We start from the raw sequence: 18,597 nt of genomic DNA, 5'->3' as shown, positions 1-18,597 counted from the left end.
CTGTCATCAGGCAAACAATCCCACCCACCCCTGGCTGTCCATGAGGCAGCTAGTTACAGATCACAATGTCTGTCAGAATCCCTCCTATAGCCCAAGGTTTTTGCAGCACTGACTTTCAGAACTCCATAATATTGTTACATAATTAATACATTATGATGATTTTTCTCATCTCCAAATCTGTCACCATCAGAGATGATTAAAGATTCCCATGAGGTCTGTATAAAGTCTTAATTCTCCAGTGGGGGAGTGTAGGACCTTGGCTGGAAGTCATGAAAAAAGAATATCAGATTGGTGATTTTCTTTCAAATTAGAGCTTAAGCCTTGGACTTTTATATTAGTACAGTCCCTGTTGAGAGAGAAACCTCAATCTGATCAAGTCTCATTACTTTGGCAATTAAAGTTACACCCCTGGGGATTCATCCCACCCTTTCGCTTCCTCCTCCTCCTCCTCCTCCTCCTGTCTTCTTTCTTTTATTTCTCCTCCTAGCCATCATGCATTTTTGCCACCAAGGTGGAGGAGAAAAGGAGAGCGGCTTGCACAAATCCTCGATTGACCAAAGTCTATCTTCCATCTAGGATTATGACCAGAAATGGAACATTTGAGGACAAAGGAAGGAGGGTTGAGATGGGCAGAGAAAGAAAGAAAAGAGAGTGTGACTGAGTGTGAGTTGCAAAGTTATGGGCAGAGAGAGAGAGAGAGAGAGAGAGAGAGAGAGAGAGAGAGAGAGAGAGAGAGAGAGAGGGTGGCTAATATAATTGAATTAAAAAGATGGAGCAGGGCCATTTCTAAGCAGGTGGGAGTGTGAAGTGAGAAAGAGCAGGCAAGATATTAACTTCTAATAAAAGAGAGATTAGAAAGTGGCTAGGAGGACTGCTCTGTCTTTACCTGTGGGAGTGATGGCCCCCACATAACCTTTCAGTGCAATATGCACATTGATATTGGCCGCCATACTCTAAGTATACCACACACACACATACAGATAGATACATATACACAAGCATTCATGCACATGCTTGTGTCTCAGCACATTCGCACTCGAAAAAAATACACACACACATATATGTAGAAATATGTGATATTTGTGAAGACATACAAGCATACACACACATAGCCATGAGTGCAGTGTGACAGCAATGCATCATCAGCTCTCATTCAGCGATCCAATAGGCGGCAGCCATCAGATAATGAAGACACAGCTCTTTGAGAAGCCGGTGCCATACAGACAATTAATTAACTAATTGGTCTAACGAGCTCGTTAAATCCATGCTTTTTTGGCAGCCGGCGTGAATACATTAACAAGGCTAATTCAATTAAACAGGTGCAGACTTCACAGCTGCCTCTCTCGCTGGCGCACACACACACACACACAAACAGAACTCCTACAGGTGTTGTGTACATGTTAGCTCCATTTGACTCTGATGTCTTTCTCAGAGAAACCTTGGCATTTGATCAAAAGCATAATGATATGCAGATCAAGTGGTGTGTACTTGTGCATTTGTGTGTGTATTTCTGCTAGTGCTTGTGCTTCAATGGGCCGATGTGCCTTTGAATCAAAAGTACAGCAGTGGTAATCTCTATAATTGAAAGGGTACAAAATGAGTGGGTGGAAAACTGAATGAAGCGCCATGATAGTATAGTAAAATTAGCTCACAGAATCCCAGAGATCAAACAATAATGTTAGTCAAAATGTGTAATACAATTTTTTATTTGCACCACAGATTTTCAGTGTCGTGGTTTATATTCATTCACTGTCATAAACTGAAGACAAAGCTGTGGCATTTTTCACTTCTTTCTTTGTGTATTGTCTTCACACAAAGATCCTCCATTATGAAAATTGACAAAGAATCAGTTATGAGTGGAATTATCCTCAGACAAAGTCTCATTAAAATGGTGAAAGAAAATTACAAACGCATCACACTAAATTTGTTAATTTGATTTGACTGTCTCACTAACACACAGACACACGTACAACTTGTACAACAGACAATACAAATATTGCATTTCCTAGTTTATTCTCTCCACCTCTGATGGATTTTCAAGGCTGGCCAGACAATCCTGAGGCAAAGTTTCTCTTTTGTACATTGTGAACCTCCACAGACAAGCTGTCTTCGTTGTTGGAAAAAGGCTATTTGGTTAGGGTAATGTGTTAACGGTCCTGAATTGCCGATAGCATGCCTTCAAATTTGGTGGAGAATCCAGGTTTCAAACCATTGATTGCTTTCAGGACATCCTGCGCTGACACTGCAAACTCAGGTGTGACTGTCTCTATGGTGCTATGGTGTTGTGGAAGCCTTTGCTGGCCCAACAAATATTGTCCCTATACATATGGATGGACAGTATGCACTCACATTGTGCCTACTGTACATACAGGCATATATGAGACTCAAGTCTACCCAAAAAACTCACACAGACATAGCAGGGTGGGACTTCTGATGACATACAGGCCTTGTAAAGCAGGTGAGTGATTTGTGTGTGTGTTTTTGTGTGGTCATCACATATGTGGTGATTTGGTGGGTTTGGTTAGTTATGGCAGCAGCTCCAGCAGAAGCTCCCTCATAGGCTGACAAAGTGTTGAGGTCGGTGGTTAGCTAAACTCCCATGGAAATGATGCCACTGATTAATATCCTCCGTCTTCATTGCCTCCCGCCCCCTAACCCCCATCCATAGGTCCACCTTCTTTCCCTTCCCCCTGGCCCTTCAGCCACTGCTGAATATTCAATCAGCCCCCTTTTTTAATTTCCAGATAACCACAGTTCATTTTTCTTTAAGTGTCATATAGCCATGACATGGTGTAGCAGCCTATATATTAGGCATGGCTGACGTGAGTTATTGTTATTGTTATCTTTCTTCCATTTACTGCCTGTGTGTCCTACCGTACAGTATGCATGGCTAAATCATTACCTGCACATGTGGTAGAAATATCGACTAACACCATTAGTAATTTGCAGTGAAATTTCCTATCTTGACAGTTGGACATGCTTATGCCAAAAAGTCTCTGTTGGACTGTACCATAAATATTGCCTGTGGTGTTTGTTTCCTGCTAGTTAATGGATGATGTTTGAGCATATGATTGTTTGTGTGTACTCGCTGGCCAGGGAGAAAGAGGAAACAGGTGACTCTGTACTGCTGCATTGTGGTTGCTAGTGATTCTGATTTTTGCCACTGAGCTATATCACTTAGAGACTGATATTAAAGGTAAATGACACACATGCTGCAGTTTCTATATATATATATATATATATATATATATATATATATATATATATATATATATATACACAGACGTTTGCATTTAGCACTGTGTGTGTGTGTGTGTGTCTGGATTCTATGTGCAAACACACACTTGTCCTTTCACAAGTGCGCGCATGTGGACACAAACACACGGACAGACACAAACCATGGGTGTCATCACTCAATGTCCCAGCTGCAAATGAAATCTCATTCTCTCAATTTGAGTAGCCCACTCTGAAATATCTCTGCCTCCTGTCTCCCTGCCCCCATACTTACTCTGGGTCTCCACTAAATCACACCCTGTTTTTCCTTACCAACCTGCACACCATCCTTCATTCAAAATGCATTCTGGCCTGAAACCACCAGACACATAATCTGTGTGTGCTCATTTGTGCTTTTGTCAGCGTGATTAAATATTTATTAACCCTTGTATTTGCACACAAGTTAACACTTGGCTCTGCTATAACTAGGCTTTGTCTTGCATCCAGACATGTAACAACAACAGCTGCTCTCAAGTTTTGGCTTTTTCTCTCCTGCATTGTTGTGCCTTCCTGTCATCATATTACTCCACATCACCTGCTTGCATAGCCTGGAACCTCACCCTGGAAACTGGGGAAGTGGGAAGTGATTTGGAAAAATGAGGGCAATAAAAAAAATAAATAAATAAATAAAAACACAGGGATGAATGGAGAGATGTGATATAGGGTAATATGCTAACCCAATCAGGAGACTGCTGTTCGCCAACAGTATAATCAACATATCGGCCTAATGTCATTACGGCTATATGAGAAATAACATTGCGTGAAATGATATTGCGTGGCGCGTGCATGCCTGCATGGCGCACATGTGAACGAGCTCACGTGTCTAGATGTATGCATCTCCTGGCGCTTTCCTGGCACAGACAGACCTCCACATGCACAAGGTGACACAAGGATGCAAAATTCTGCATGCTGCAACAAATTACATAAATTATCCCAGGATGCAGACTTTCAGTTTTGCTTTTTTCAAAATACCAAAAACTAAAGAAAGAAACTTCCATCAAGATCAGAAGATTCCACTTGTTTAGGAGGATTAATTGACTTGATGATTGTTAATGATTAGGTCTTAAAAAGTATTATTTGTCCCCCTGACAATTTATTTAATTTGTTTTAAGATCAGATTTTAAGGAGTAAAACCAGATTTACTTGAGAGGGTTATTGGATAGATCAGTTAAAATCAATGTTTTTCACTTCACATGCACACACGCACTCAAACACACACAGTTATCTGCATATTCACACACACAGATTGCCCACTGGCTCTGACACAAGAGGATATTAGTTAGTGTGTGGCTTCCATATCCTGAATGCATAAGGTCACTGATGGCCTCTATTGATGGACACTGGTGTGAAGCCATCACTCAAGTTATGGAGCTTTAATTGGAGACAGCATAAAACGATAAACCAAGAAACATGCATGGCTGAGCAGCCCAATGTAAACCATTAATCATAGCGCAGGCAAAGACAAGTGGCCGCCACATACACACATGCACGCACACAGACATGTGCACACAGCTGTAGAAGCGCACACACACACACACACACACACTGCCCTTGCATCACACACCTTGCATTGGTGTGCATATTCGGACGCTTGGATGCTTGGACGCACGCACACGCACACACACACACGTGGCAGAGACAAGAGTCCCAGTCACATATTCTCATGATAGATGACCCATTTAACTTTGATTTCTGAGAGAAATGAGCTCGCCAGCGATACAGGGTTACCACACACACCCCCACACACAGGATATACATGGGCTACATATATGAACTCACAGTGTACATTTTGTATCTGTAAATAACAGCTTGCATTATTTTGTAGGCACATGTATTCAGGGCATCTCTCACTTTTACACACCTACACACACGAGGTACCACTTATTTGCATGAGAAGGGTTATAATATGGGGATGATTTGCGATGTAAGCAATCAGCAGTGAGGTAATTCATCAGTAGCTGGGTCTAACACACATCTCGTCTGGTCATAAATACAAATCTTCACACATGCCCACATACACACCTGCTTATACAATCTGCACAATCCCACCGACGAGAGAATAAATCAGACAAGCACAAGTTGGCATGAAGGCAAAGCCATTAACAAGAGAAGTCCACACAAATATGCTCTCACCCCACACACACACACACACACACACATATCACAACCTCCACAAAGGCTTGGAATTAAAAACAAAACTGACAGAGACATGATATGTTTCAGGAAAGCTGGCTTCTGTGTAGCCTTCTTCTCATCGGTAATGGCTAAGTAACATTATGAGAGTGTTTTAATATTTTGTTAAGCACATAGTTTTTACAATATTTCTTAAACTTTGACAGATATAAATCTGGTTTGAATTTGTTTTATTACCTGACTACTGTTTATTATGACTCATGACATTCAAATGTTTCGATATGATGCCATCTCATCAAGCACTAACAGGTGAAAGAAGAAAGGATTCCTGCATGGCCTGAAAATGTTTGAGACAAGCCCGCCCTACCTGTACATTATGTCTATGATGAAGTAAGTAGCCATCAACATGTTTAGCAAAGGCAGAGAGATCCTATGAAAGAAAGAGCACTAGATAAAGACAGAGATTTGTTCATTACATAGCAGTCAGAGTAGAAGGAGATGTGAGCGATGTGAGAGAGGAGAGGATGCTATGAGGATTTTCCTGAAAAGGTGAATTCTCACATGAACATGCACGATGAGACATAACTGCTGCTCTGACTGAAGTTAAAAGGTAATTCCTCCAATGAGGAGTGAGAAGAAGGGCTGGGAAAACTCAAGTTCTTAGTGTCAATAGGTTAAACAACACAGTGGGCTGACATGGAACCAGAGCAAGAGAAAACAGAAATTACAAGCATGTCTGTTCTTTTCTGTCTGCAGCATTTCCTAATGTTTTTGTACAGAAGTGTGGCTGCTGCCAAATACAAAAGCATTTCTTTTCCAGCTTGAGTCCCACGAGCAATTAATTTTTGCAAAGTGATAATATCGCAGTCCAGTTCTTTTCGTATTTGGTCCTTGATTGCAAATGACGCCTAAAAACAGCCACTGCCCGGCGACATACGAGACGGTGTTGATATTTAGACAGATGGATGGCGCATTTGAAGGATAAAAAACCTTCACAAATACACACAAACATGTACATCATGCGCACACACATGTTCCATACAGCGGTTGCAGCCCCTCAGCGCTCCTCTGTCCTCACATGGTTGGTTTCACCATCTAATTGCTGCCATTCGTCAGTGTGTGTGTGTGTGTGTGTGTGTGTGAGTGTGTGTATAACAAGTGCTGCTGTACTTTGTGTTTTTGTGCTTCTTTCGTGACTCTGTCACTGTGCATTTACAAACAACTGCGGTGAAAAGAGAGAAAGTAGCAGATAATAAGACAGACAGGTAAGAATGGGAAGGGAGAGAAAGACAGGAAGATGCAGGGTTAGCAACACACACACACACACACACACACTCGCAGAACTGTCACAGTGCCATAGGGCATACTAAACCTGTCAGCATTTAAACCTGCTGGCTTGTACTCTGGCTTGCCAAGTGGAATTAGTCTCACATATTATGCCAGCCTCTTTATCAAAAGTAACAAACAGCTACTCAGGATATACTATGTAAATATAATATTTTAAACACAATCATAATCTCTTCATCTGGCACAATAAAAGTATCTGTTTTTTCATCTGAGGCATTTTAGCCACTCAGTGCAGATATTAGGGATGTGATTATGGACATACAGAGAAACAGTTAAAAATCACAAAAAAAGATCCACAGCCACGATCATCGGTGCGGAGTCTTCCAAATATTTCTTTAGCACCGAGCAAATCAAAACTCCATGTGTATCAAAGAAGTTAATTGCAAACTTAACTTGACTTACATATATCTAATGCTGACATCTAAATAAATGAGACTGATTGCACACTTTTGGGCAATCAGAAAAATGTGACCTGAAAAATAAACCCGTTTATGTTTTGTGTGTGTGTGTGTGTGTGTGTTTAATAAGAAGGTCCACATTATTGCATTCTTTTTTCTTTCACATGTGCTTGTATGTTCCTGTTTCTGTGTGTGTGTGTTTGTGTGTGTGTTCAACATGATAATTTGTCAGTTTATGTTGTGAGGGGGCTAAACAGATAAGCAATCCACAGCTCAATCCTTCATCCTGCTCTGATTATAAATCAGCTGGAGCTCTCAGAAGCAATCAGCAAGAGCAATCTGCAGCCGGCACAGACACCTTATCAATCAAAGGGCACCATCACACTGTCACACACGCGCACTGAAAGGAAAGAAATACACACTCACATATCCGCATGGTCCTGCACCCACACCCACACACACGTAGACACAAAGGCAGGCAGGTATAATTGTAATTCTACGTCCCTACCCTGCAGCCTCTTTCTTGGTTTTAAAACTTCCTCTTCTTTTTTCTCTCTCTTTTTCTTTTTTTTCTCTTTTTTTTGTCTTGTGAAACAGGATCACAGAGTTGCAACAAGAGTTTCATCCAGCGAGCTGCCTGGCGGCCATGGAGCTGTGCAGTGCGAGACACATCACTCCTAATTACAGTCTGATATTAATAACAGAGAAAAATATTAATCTTGGAGGTAAACACTAAGCCGCTTAAAGGAAAATTGCAAATAAATCAGATTATCTTATAGGAATATCCTCTGAATGGGCCGAGGGGTAATGAGAAACCTGGGCCCAGCCTCTCTCCCTACATCTCTCCCTCTCTCTGTCATTTCCCTCTCCCCACTCTCCTGAGAGATTGAAAAAGGTGTGACTGGGTGTGTGTTTGTGAGCACATCTGTGTATTTATAAAACTGCAGTGCAACCCCTCCTTCCCTCTTCCACCACCACCACCAGCAGCAACACCTCCTGCTTTCTCTCTTTACTGCTGTATTCATTTTTCACCTCCAATTTTATTTTTTCATCAGTGTTGGGGTTGGGGGGGGGCGCAGAGCAGATTCAATTAGGTTCTATGATTGGGCCGCTGGCATTCAGCAGGGTCATGGAAAGGTTAAAGAATTCAGTGGCACAAACATGATTATGGCTCTGTAGCATTTGATCAGAAGTAAGGTTTGTCATGGCAAAGTGGAGCCCCTCTGTTTCTTGCAGTGGGACCACCGGTTCGGCCTGAGTGTGATGTGGGAGCTGTTCCACTTGTTGGTTTAGTTGATTCTTCCACTGAATGGTAATTACATGCTGAAGATGTTGGATAATACAGCAGGCATGGAGAGATATACAGAGATATGCACAAGGGCGCATGTGCACACAGGTGTGGTATGCTGCTATACCACCGAGCATCAGAACGCACAAATATACAGTGTATGAAAAGAAACACTCACTCCCTCTCTCTCTCTCTCGTACATGCACACGCATTCACACACACACACACACACACACACGCACACACACATTCGGAGAGTAGCAGGGTAATAAAGCCCACCCTTGCAGAGAAATTAAAGCTAGTCAATGACACTGCGCGCTGAGTACACACTAAATCATTTTTATACCCAGATGAAATAGCCAACATAATACCAGCCCAGCACGTGTATCCAATATCACCTGGAGACTATGAAAAAAAAAAAAAAAACAACCAACAACAAACAAAAAAACCCCAACTAATCAAATATGATATTGGATGTGTCAGATTCATGTCAGAACAAGAGATTAATACTAAATATAGGAAATATGGTATAATAACAGTAAGAGATCTTTTTATATTCAAAATGACCAGGCAGCAGAGAGCACATTATGAGATATTGGATTGATAAACAGGCTGAGATGCTGTTGTTCGGTGAGTATAATAGAACAATAACGTTGCTCCTGGGTTAGCAAAAGATTGCATTATGATTTTAATGTGTTATACAGACACAAGCCCTTCACTGAGAGGAAATTACGTCAATAAATAAGCAGCCTTACACTTTAAAACAAAGAGACTCATAGTCAATGAAAACAACGTGCAAATACAGAATTGTGTTTGGTTACTATCAAGTATCTTGCATAGCCAGGCATGCACACACACTCATGCACATCATCATGGCACATTGTGAGCTCAGAAACATAAGGTTCTCTTTGACTTATTAGTACAAACATTTAAAGCACATACTGTTAAGTTACAGTACACCCATATCCACATTTGCACACACATTTCTCTGTACTCACACCTGAATTTCCCCCAGCAGATTCATTCTGACAGTGCATGTCAGTCATCTCATTTTGGGAGTGCTTGTCAATCATCTCCTTCCCTCAAATCACCAGAAGCCATAGCCATCAGGGAGCTTTCCCATCTGCCACATTCTGCCACTTCAGGTGTGGAGCATCAGCCAGACGCAACCAGTCAATAGAGCTGTTTGGCACTCCAGTCCCTTGCTGTGGCCTAATTGCCGGTGCAACACTCAAATATGTCCCACACTCCCCAATTCTTGTGAACCCCCACCGTCTCCCTCCCTTACACAAAGCAATCCCCATTCCATACTCAAGACGGGTATTTACATGGCCCACACCGCAGAGAGCAAACAAGCTCATTTAAAAGTTCACATGCTAATGTGTGACATTTAATCCAAACTTTACACGGGGAAAAGGACACGCAACAATAGATTTTGATTCCTTTCCTGTCCGTGAATCTCATCATCTTTTGCCTTCAATATTTATGAGCTGAAAAGACGGGACACCTTAGCGGGGAGTGAAGGGAAGGAACAGGAGCTTACTATTTGAAAATTGGGCTGTTAGTGATATTTGCACTCTAGAGCATCCTTTTTTGTTGATATTGTTGAAATGCACATATACCTAATTGTTGTGATTATTTGCCACAAGGCACAAAACGTAGCCTGCCTCACATGTATGTTGCAAATAATGATTACGATATTATGCACCTTTAAAGTCTGTTTTGCAATCTGCCAATGAATGAAAAAGAAGAGAAAGAACAACAAGAAGTTAAACAAGCATATTACCTGTTAGCACATGCATGACAACAATCTGCTGCACCTGGGAAGACTAGAGAGCCAAACATGTTGCTGCTGGTGTGGACCTTTTTTACACTTTCACAGGAGGACAACACCACTGCACTTGCACAAGTGTTCAAAGAGGAGGGAAAAACACACAATAAATCTCATTAGACCTATGGAATAATACATTATCCATCTTTGCTCAGTACACCATTTTTAGAATGTAGAAAAGTGAAATTATCTTTAATTTTATAATTAAACGATAATTCAGCTATGAGGAGCAGGTGATCAGCTGAAAGAAAATCTATTATCGGCTTTAAATGTCTCCAGGCTTCATTTTTAGCAGTCGGTTGTCAGTTTCTGCAGCTTAAACGACAACTGTCTGCAATATGTAGCTAATTACTGCAGTTAATTCCATGAGTTGGGCAAACCACAGAGTGAAACTCTCAACAGTCGTCTGGTAAATGTACTCTGAGAGGCAGTGTCTGCCAAGTGCTGGCCAAAGACAATTTCCTAGAGATACACCACTCTTTATCATTTTCATTCTTCTGAAGTGTGGAAAGAATGGAAAGTGGAAAAACTAAAAAGCCAGCCAAAGGGGTTGCGGTTGGGAGGAGTATTTGGGTCTGTGTGCGAGTGTGAATTTGTGTTTTTCTCCAGCAGAATTTTTTGGTTTCACCGGCTGACACACAGCCACATGCACTACATATTTTATTCCAAAGAAGATTTATATTTTATCTAGATTTTATTTGTAGGTGTTGAGCATCAGGAGTAGTTTTATTTCTGGGTCAGTCCCATGATCACTTGCAGTTGCTGCTGTATGTTTTATTTTGTCATTTATTCCCCACTTGGATGCGGTCTAAGCAAGAAGATAAGATCAAACAACACTGACTCCCATGAGGAAACTGGGCCTTATGAGGCCAGATGAGACCAGAAGATGAATTTTCATTGCGTTTATAATTTTTTTTTTCCAAGCAAGGGTGAGAGGGGAGTCACAGTCACAGTTAAGTGAATGTAAGGACAACAGTGACATACATGAACGTTGTAAACTTATTTTCTCCTCCTCCTGGTTCTGTCACTCAAGCTGCTTCCTGCTGACAGGAAATGGCACAGAAATATTCATAATTTTAATAATAATACAATAATCCCTATAGTTATGAAACAGCAAATGAACAGAAAAAAATAAAGACAGAGACAAACATATGGTGTGAATTTTTGTGAGAGCCAAAGGAAAAGGTTTGTGATGTACAAATAGTCAGGCTCTTTCTGTCTCTCTTGTTCTCACACTCTCTCTCTCTCTCTCTCTCTCACACACATACACACACACACACACACACAAACTCACACGTACCCACACAGATCGACCAGGACAGGCCAGGGATGAGCACACCCCATCTGATCTGTGGCCCGTTCATTCATTAGACCCATGCTCTCCCCTATTGATTTCAGCTTAAATAATGAGAAAGCTTATCCAAAAATCTTTAGCATTTGGGCTCCAACTTAAGGGAATCGATGGGGCCATTTCCCATTTTGAACAGCACATATGCAGGGGTTTTATGTACACCGAACGGGACAAATCCTGATGCTGATAAATCAATAGGCCTTTTTGTCGATGGACAGGCGTGCTTGCACACACACATTCATGCATACACGGACACACATGGCTGATAAATGGTATTTTTGAGGCAATTAAAGTGAGCTGTAAACATATGAAGGCCAATCAATTGGTCAGTGAGGTCTATTATCAAGGCTTTAACACTGATTTAGAAGGGGCTTTAAGGAGCCAGTGGCTTTAAGTGTGCCACAGTCACTTATGCAGATCAGCAGTAGCTACAGACCAGTACAGATCAGTGCTGCACTGTGCTGAACTGCACACACAACATAATACTATACATGACATCACTAAAGGGCCTCAAAACAGCAATATACAAGGAAAAATGGGGGACTTTTGTAACTGTTGACACATGAAACAAAAATGTGCTTCTAAGGGACTTTAAAAGCCCATTTTTGTTTATTGGCTTTTGTTGTATTCAAAAGTTATATTATTTAACTAAGTCTGATCTAGAAAAAAAAACCTTTTGCCAATACTGTAGCAAAACATTTCTAAATTAATTTTTTGCTGCTTATCAAATCTTTGCAAACAAACAACATCGTCAGAAACGGTGCCAATATTAACTCCCTCTTAGCCACAGGCATTTTTGAAGAATTGTATCATATATTCTCTCCACCTCTCCATAATTCATAAATAAAACATTGTATTTTGCATGTAAGTGAAGAAAGAGAGGGGAGGGGAGGAGCTGTGTGGTGGACAATTCTATTTTAGCAGGGGCAGACAAGCTTGTTAGGAGGAAAACAAATACATCAGTGCTGTCCACCCCTCCAGGCTCCCCCCACTGCTTCCACTTTGCCAAAGGTGAGACACATACGTTAGCAAAGCTAACCTACAGACAACATTTCCCTGAGGTAATTGGTTCCACATTAATATTCATTTGATTCTGTATTCAGTGGCTATGACAAGCCTCTATGCTTTGATGCTCTGTGCCTAGGTCTCCTCGCCCACCACACAATGTTAACCCCACTTTTTCCTGTTCTCTGAAATACCACAGTGATATAAAGCTCAACTAAAACCTTTCTCCTCTCTTACTGTGTCACTTTTGTCTCTGGTTTCTTTCGTTTTGACTTATACAACGAGCCCGTTCTTTCATTCCACTGTTTCGGTCTGGTTGATCTGGTGCGTGTGCATGTGTGTTGCTGAAGCATGACATTTCAATTGTGCATCCAATCAGATTGGCAGGGAGGCAGTGAGGAGGGCTGGGGAGTGATGAGGGGTGCGGGGGTGTTCAGAGGGTTGCAGACCAACCGTTACCATGGTGAACCACTTCTGTCAAAACCGCCAAGGTCACAACTGCTGACCTGCAGTGTAACGGGGCTTCTGAATAGCATACTGTATATGGGCATGAGGATTTCTCTCTTTTTTTCTTTACTCCATTGTTCATTTCCTTTTTTTTCTTGCTCCAGTTTTCCTTTCTTTACACAAATCTGTCCTTGCTTTCTGCTTTGCTTTTCTCCTTTCTCTTTTTTCCTCTCTGTTTTCTGTTTTCCTTTCCTTCTTTGTATAACCACATTTCCGTCATTTGTCCTTTTAAACTTTCTTGCATTTTTAAGATTGACTAATTGTACCATTATGAGACCTGTGGTGTTGCAGAATCCATTATGCATGGCCTGTGCTGTCAGTGAGTCTGAAGACGGCCTGTTTTGAGTCATTATAATTCAGTTTGCTAACACACAGCCATTGTGCTAGACTGGGGTTAGGGGAGATGGTATGATAAAATATTGAGGGCGAGCAAGGCAGCTGCAGATGCTAGCTGTCATGTGTGAGCGAATGAATGTTATGACAAGCATGTTTAAACATTCATGCGGGGAGGAGAGTTTAGGAGGGCTTTTCATTAACACCAATATGTCTTCGTCTCCCTGGTGCAGACACTGCTGGTGTAAGCATGACAACAACAGGGAGGAGAGGAATTAACATCTTGAGAGGAAACTGTCACATGCACACACACACACAGAGGCAGAAACACTCGGTCCTGTGCATGAGCACACACAAACGTACACATTTTGCATTGGCTGAGTACTCTTCACTACCTCTCATCTGACATGAAAAGTACTAAGTGAAATTGACACTCTACTTTCAAACTCTAACAGACAGCAAAACAAGTTTCTCTTGTTTACAACAGCAACTATTTGAAAGTGTAACATTGTGCTCTGAGCTGATCAAATAGCTCACAGTAGAACTGAGCAACACATTCAGATAGAAACAGTGCAATGGGTTCTCACATCAACTACACAATAGAAATTATTTTTTTAAAGGAAGGCTGGGGAAGTGGGAGGTTTCTAGGCCAAACTCACATCACCCAGCATGCTTGTAGGTTGTCAGGAGATTTGACCTGGTAGCAGCCGTGCAATTTCTTGGCAGTTCCTGAAGACTAGAGAGGAGAAAAACTATTTGTGGCATTTGTTGGGAGCAAAGCAGCGACCAATCTGTTTACATAACCTTGACGAAGCTAGATGAAGAGATACTTTAACAGGTCGGGGGCTGAAATAACATAGCTGTGGTAAATGGGTGAACAGTAAATGGATGTAAAAATGTTATTTTTTAATCTCTTACCAAAGTCCCGCCAATATGTCAGAGGCTACAGTATGTCTTGCTGCAGTTTTGATAAAAAGCATATGGCAAGCACATTACAGTAAGGTAGTAACATAGCTCAACATCATTTACTCTTTGTTACTGTGGCATGTTATTATGGAAAAGGTATACACATTTAAGCTCACTAAAACACCATCAAATAAAGTGCAAAATCAATACCTATGCTGATGATCTCAAGAAGTCAAATCAAGGCAAGGGAGAAAACAGGAGCATCAAGTATTCTCATCATAAGTGGCTTTGACTCACAAAATGTGTTTGCATAACATGAGCTTTAGATAATGTCATAAATGGCTTTAAATGCCACGGGGTGCATTAAAAATATGCACAGTCATCTGTTTTACCTACACCTTGATGCAAACATTTTGAATTAATCTAGTTTTCACTGGTCAGGCAATTCCATTTTGATATTCAAATTTGGTTGTGACAGTGCATGTTCGTGCAAGACTGATCTAATCAGTCTTAAATCAGCTAATAGGCCAAGGACACAGAGGAGATGACTCAGCTAATGTGAACACAAGCTAATATTAGTGGCTCACCCCAATTCAAGTAGCTTACAGTGTTCGGTCTACCCATTAAAGAAGTGCAGCCTTTGGACAGCATTGAAAACCATTAGCATATTAGCAAAGGTGCCCTGACCTAATGCTTATGTTGGGTGCAGCATTTAATACTGTATGCCTTTTTTTTTTTTAAACATTTTAAAATCAGTTGTTTTGGTGCTATTTATACATCTACATTGTTTAGGTGTGAGTTGCAGAGTTTTGAAGATAACTGCTGTCACTTCTGCTAACACAAGCAAAGTGAGAAGGCGGACATCACTACAGTCTCCACCTCCAAAACTCAGCAACTAAAACCTAAACAAGCTTGATGGATAAATAGCACTACAGGTAAGAGCAAAACAAGCAGGGTTTTTTTGTTGCTGTTTTTCGGAGGAATTCTCCCTTTAAGATTGACAAATAGCATTTAGCTGACAGCTGGTTGTAAGCCTTAAGATGAGTTGCAGGTCTTTAGTGACTCTTGTCTGAGTTCCAACACACAACGTAACTCTTAACATCATGTCAAACAGTTCTGACTCTGTGTTTTAATTGAGGCTCTCCCTCTGTCAGCCTCAGAAACCAAACCAGAAGAGCAGATGAGCACGTCAAAACTAATTCTCATCTACAAACTCCACATGATAAACTGTTCACCTAAACGCATGCCAAAGACTCACATGCATACATGAATACTTCATACAAACATACACTCAAGTGTGTGTATCAATCTTAAAATGGCTATTAATTAAAAGCTAGAGCATGCAGCTGAGCTGGGGAAGGTGGGGTGGTGGGGGTAGGGGGTCATGACACCACAAATCTGGGAGACTTCCTGTTAGACATAAATCTGCTGCGCTCTGCCTCTCTCTCTCTCTCTCTCTCTCTCTCTCTCCTTCTTGGGCACAACAAAGACAGTTTTGTCTGGGTGTCTCCCTCCCTTCTGTCTCCTCACGCATTCATTAGGAGCACAAGAATCTGCGGTCAGGTTCAAAGAAAATCTACATTCTCTTTCTCTCTTTCAGTCACACATTCATTTTCTCTGTCGTTTTTTCTGGTTTTCTCCAGCTTTAACCCATTTTCTCCCTCTTTCTATCTCTCACCGTCTCTCCCTCTCTCTCCCACTCCTCTCTAAACACCGTCTCTTCCACATGGCCCGGATAATGAGTGGTGAAGCTAAACGAGAGGAAACACGGCTCACTATTAGGATGGGAATGCTGACTGAAGGTTTTAAATAAACGGAGAGAATTTGAGGCCAAATTGTATTTCCAAGGACATAAACTAATGGAACAGGCAGACATTCTCTGAACAAATACACACTCTGTTTAAACTACCATAATTGTTGTAAAAATATACATGTCCATGTGGATCTAACTGAGAGAAAGACTGGCAGAAGGCAGTATAAATCCATATAAGCTCATATATCCATGTAGAAAAACACTGTTTACATGAATTCAATACCACTTATACCCTTGGTGTGAAAAGCTTATTACCTCACATTCAAAAGCAGAACAATAAGGATGTGAAAAAGCATAAATGCTTGTAGACGTCATTGAAAACTAATTAGGCAAATGTGTTTTCTTAAGTGTCTCTGATATGCTCTCAGGCATATAAATCCACTCCCACATATGAACAAAGAGGAGCCCCCCGCCCATTCCTCACTCCATGAGGTTAATTGGGTTATCTAGGTTGATTAGCATAACTAATTAGGATGCTTGTTAACAGATAAGTATTATTTATTCAATTAGCGCTCTGGGTGCATGTATGAAGCTGTGCCTGCTTACAGATCCCCTTCATCACTGGCAGAAGTTCAAATGAAAATGAGGCAAAGCTAAGTAGGCATGAAGTAAGACCTGTGGGTGTATGTGTGTGTTCACTTCATCATTTATCTGTTGTACACACACAGATGCTCACCATCAGGTGCCAGACAACCCCCACCCACCCGCCACCGCCACCACACGAGCCAAGCTTGCCATGCTGCAGCTCTTAAATCCCTAATCATCATTATTAGGCTTCTGTTTAGCATAATTAGCATTGTTAACCAGATGAGCTGAGTGGCGCCAGGCTGTGCCAGTCACAGCAGCAGACATATGTCACCCTTCCGGCACCTTTCCAAGCTGAAGAGGATACTTGTCAGGTGGGTTTATGGTACATTTGCATGTTTTCACTGATTGATGATGGAAACTGTAGCAACTGATGCTTGTAGCACATTCACGTGCAATGTGTGCAAAACTAAAAAAAACATCCAAAGGGGTGATTTCTTCTTTTGGAAGGCAAACAGCTTGTAAAATGACACAGCTCTTGCAGTTATATCAGTTAATGGAACAATACTGAGCCCATTTCACCAATTTATTCATTCATGTTTGCAAATCCAGAAGCTGCCTTTTGTCTGTGATGCTTAACATGCGCTTCAAGACGACAGTAAACACGAAAAAAGCAAATCAACAACTCTCCTAAAGTCTTCAGCTCACAAGTGAAAACTCACAAACACACTCACAAATAACCAGTGAGGGAAAATGAAAGAGAGAGAAAGAGAGCGGGAGAGCTACATTTACTGAAATTAAACATTTTCTCATCAGCCTGAGGGTGCAGCAGGCCCACTAATGTATTATTCATCCCCACTTCACAAAGGAACATTAATCAATTATGAAGATATGAGGATCTTAAAGTATAGAGGAGAGACGAAGAGCGGCCCGTTCGTATTAATATGCGGCCGCAATCGTGTGCCCCCCCCCCACACACCCCCGCTCCTCAAATCAATATTTTGCAGATTAATTTGGAGCGGTTGTGGCAAGATGGCAGGATGGAAGGAAGAGGGGGGCAGGTGCTGGAGGAGAGGAGAAAGTGTCTGAGGTCTGAATTAAGGTGAAGTGTTTTGTTGTTTGTTTTTTGTTTTTTTTTTACAAGTCTGTGTAAATGCATGTATACGCATGCATGTAAATATCATGGCTTCTGCCTTCTGCACTTCCGTAAGCATCGGTACAGCTCAATTAAGAAAAGCAAACTAATTATGTATTAATTGTGGCTGAGGGTGTCTTATTGGACGTGAAACTTTAGCTTCAGTTCATGATGAGCATCTTTAGCTTCCCTTGGTTTCACAGGTCCTTGATTTGAACGTACTTTTAAAACACTAGAATTAAAATGAGGGAACACAACGAAGAGGAAAGCATTTCTCGACTGCAGCAAGGTTTACACATCGTCACCCATCACTGAGTAGTCTAGTTAGTTACATAGTACACAGTACATTGATATACATACCTCAGAATTCAAAATAGCTGCCTTCTCAGCCCACTTTTTAACAGCTTCAGCATGGGCCTTTCTCTCCTCCTCTATCCCTCTCTTCAACTCCTCCTCCCTCTTCTTCTCCTCCTCCTCTCTCTTTCGCTGCTCATGCCTTCTCCTCTGCTCTGCTTTTTGATGCTCCTCCTCATATTTCAGCCGCAGTTCGTCTTCTCTTTGCCTCCATTCCTCCTCTTTCCTCCTCAGCTCATCCTGAAGCTCCGTCGCTCTGACACTCAGTTTGGAGAGCTACAGTCAGACAGGAAAAAAGGAGAAATGTTCAGACAGTCACATGTCTGTGCTCTGTAAAACAAATGAGGTACCAGTCACTTAATCTAAAAACTAATCTGAAACATCAAGAGACCCGTTGC

At 41.4% G+C, this 18,597-nt stretch overlaps 1 protein-coding gene across 7 annotated transcripts in view; it reads right to left on the bottom strand.

The window, feature by feature from the left end:
* The window catches only part of LOC124049492 (trichohyalin-like), a 140,353-nt gene that overhangs the window by 98,149 nt on the left and 23,607 nt on the right, over positions 1–18,597 (bottom strand). For all 7 annotated transcript variants that reach the window (XR_006841412.1, XR_006841413.1, XM_046371195.1 and 4 more), the window contains one exon: positions 18,206–18,475. Coding sequence is in view for 5 of the 7 variants with exons in the window: in XM_046371195.1 (XP_046227151.1) it covers positions 18,206–18,475 (270 nt within the window). In the remaining 2 variants the exon portion in view is untranslated. The remainder of the gene's footprint in view (positions 1–18,205; positions 18,476–18,597) is intronic.

Source organism: Scatophagus argus, chromosome 18 (assembly GCF_020382885.2).
Source record: "Scatophagus argus isolate fScaArg1 chromosome 18, fScaArg1.pri, whole genome shotgun sequence".
NCBI classification, from domain to species: Eukaryota; Metazoa; Chordata; class Actinopteri; family Scatophagidae; genus Scatophagus; species Scatophagus argus.
The sequence above is the reverse complement of the archived record's forward strand: the minus strand, read 5'-3'. Positions and strand labels throughout refer to the sequence as shown.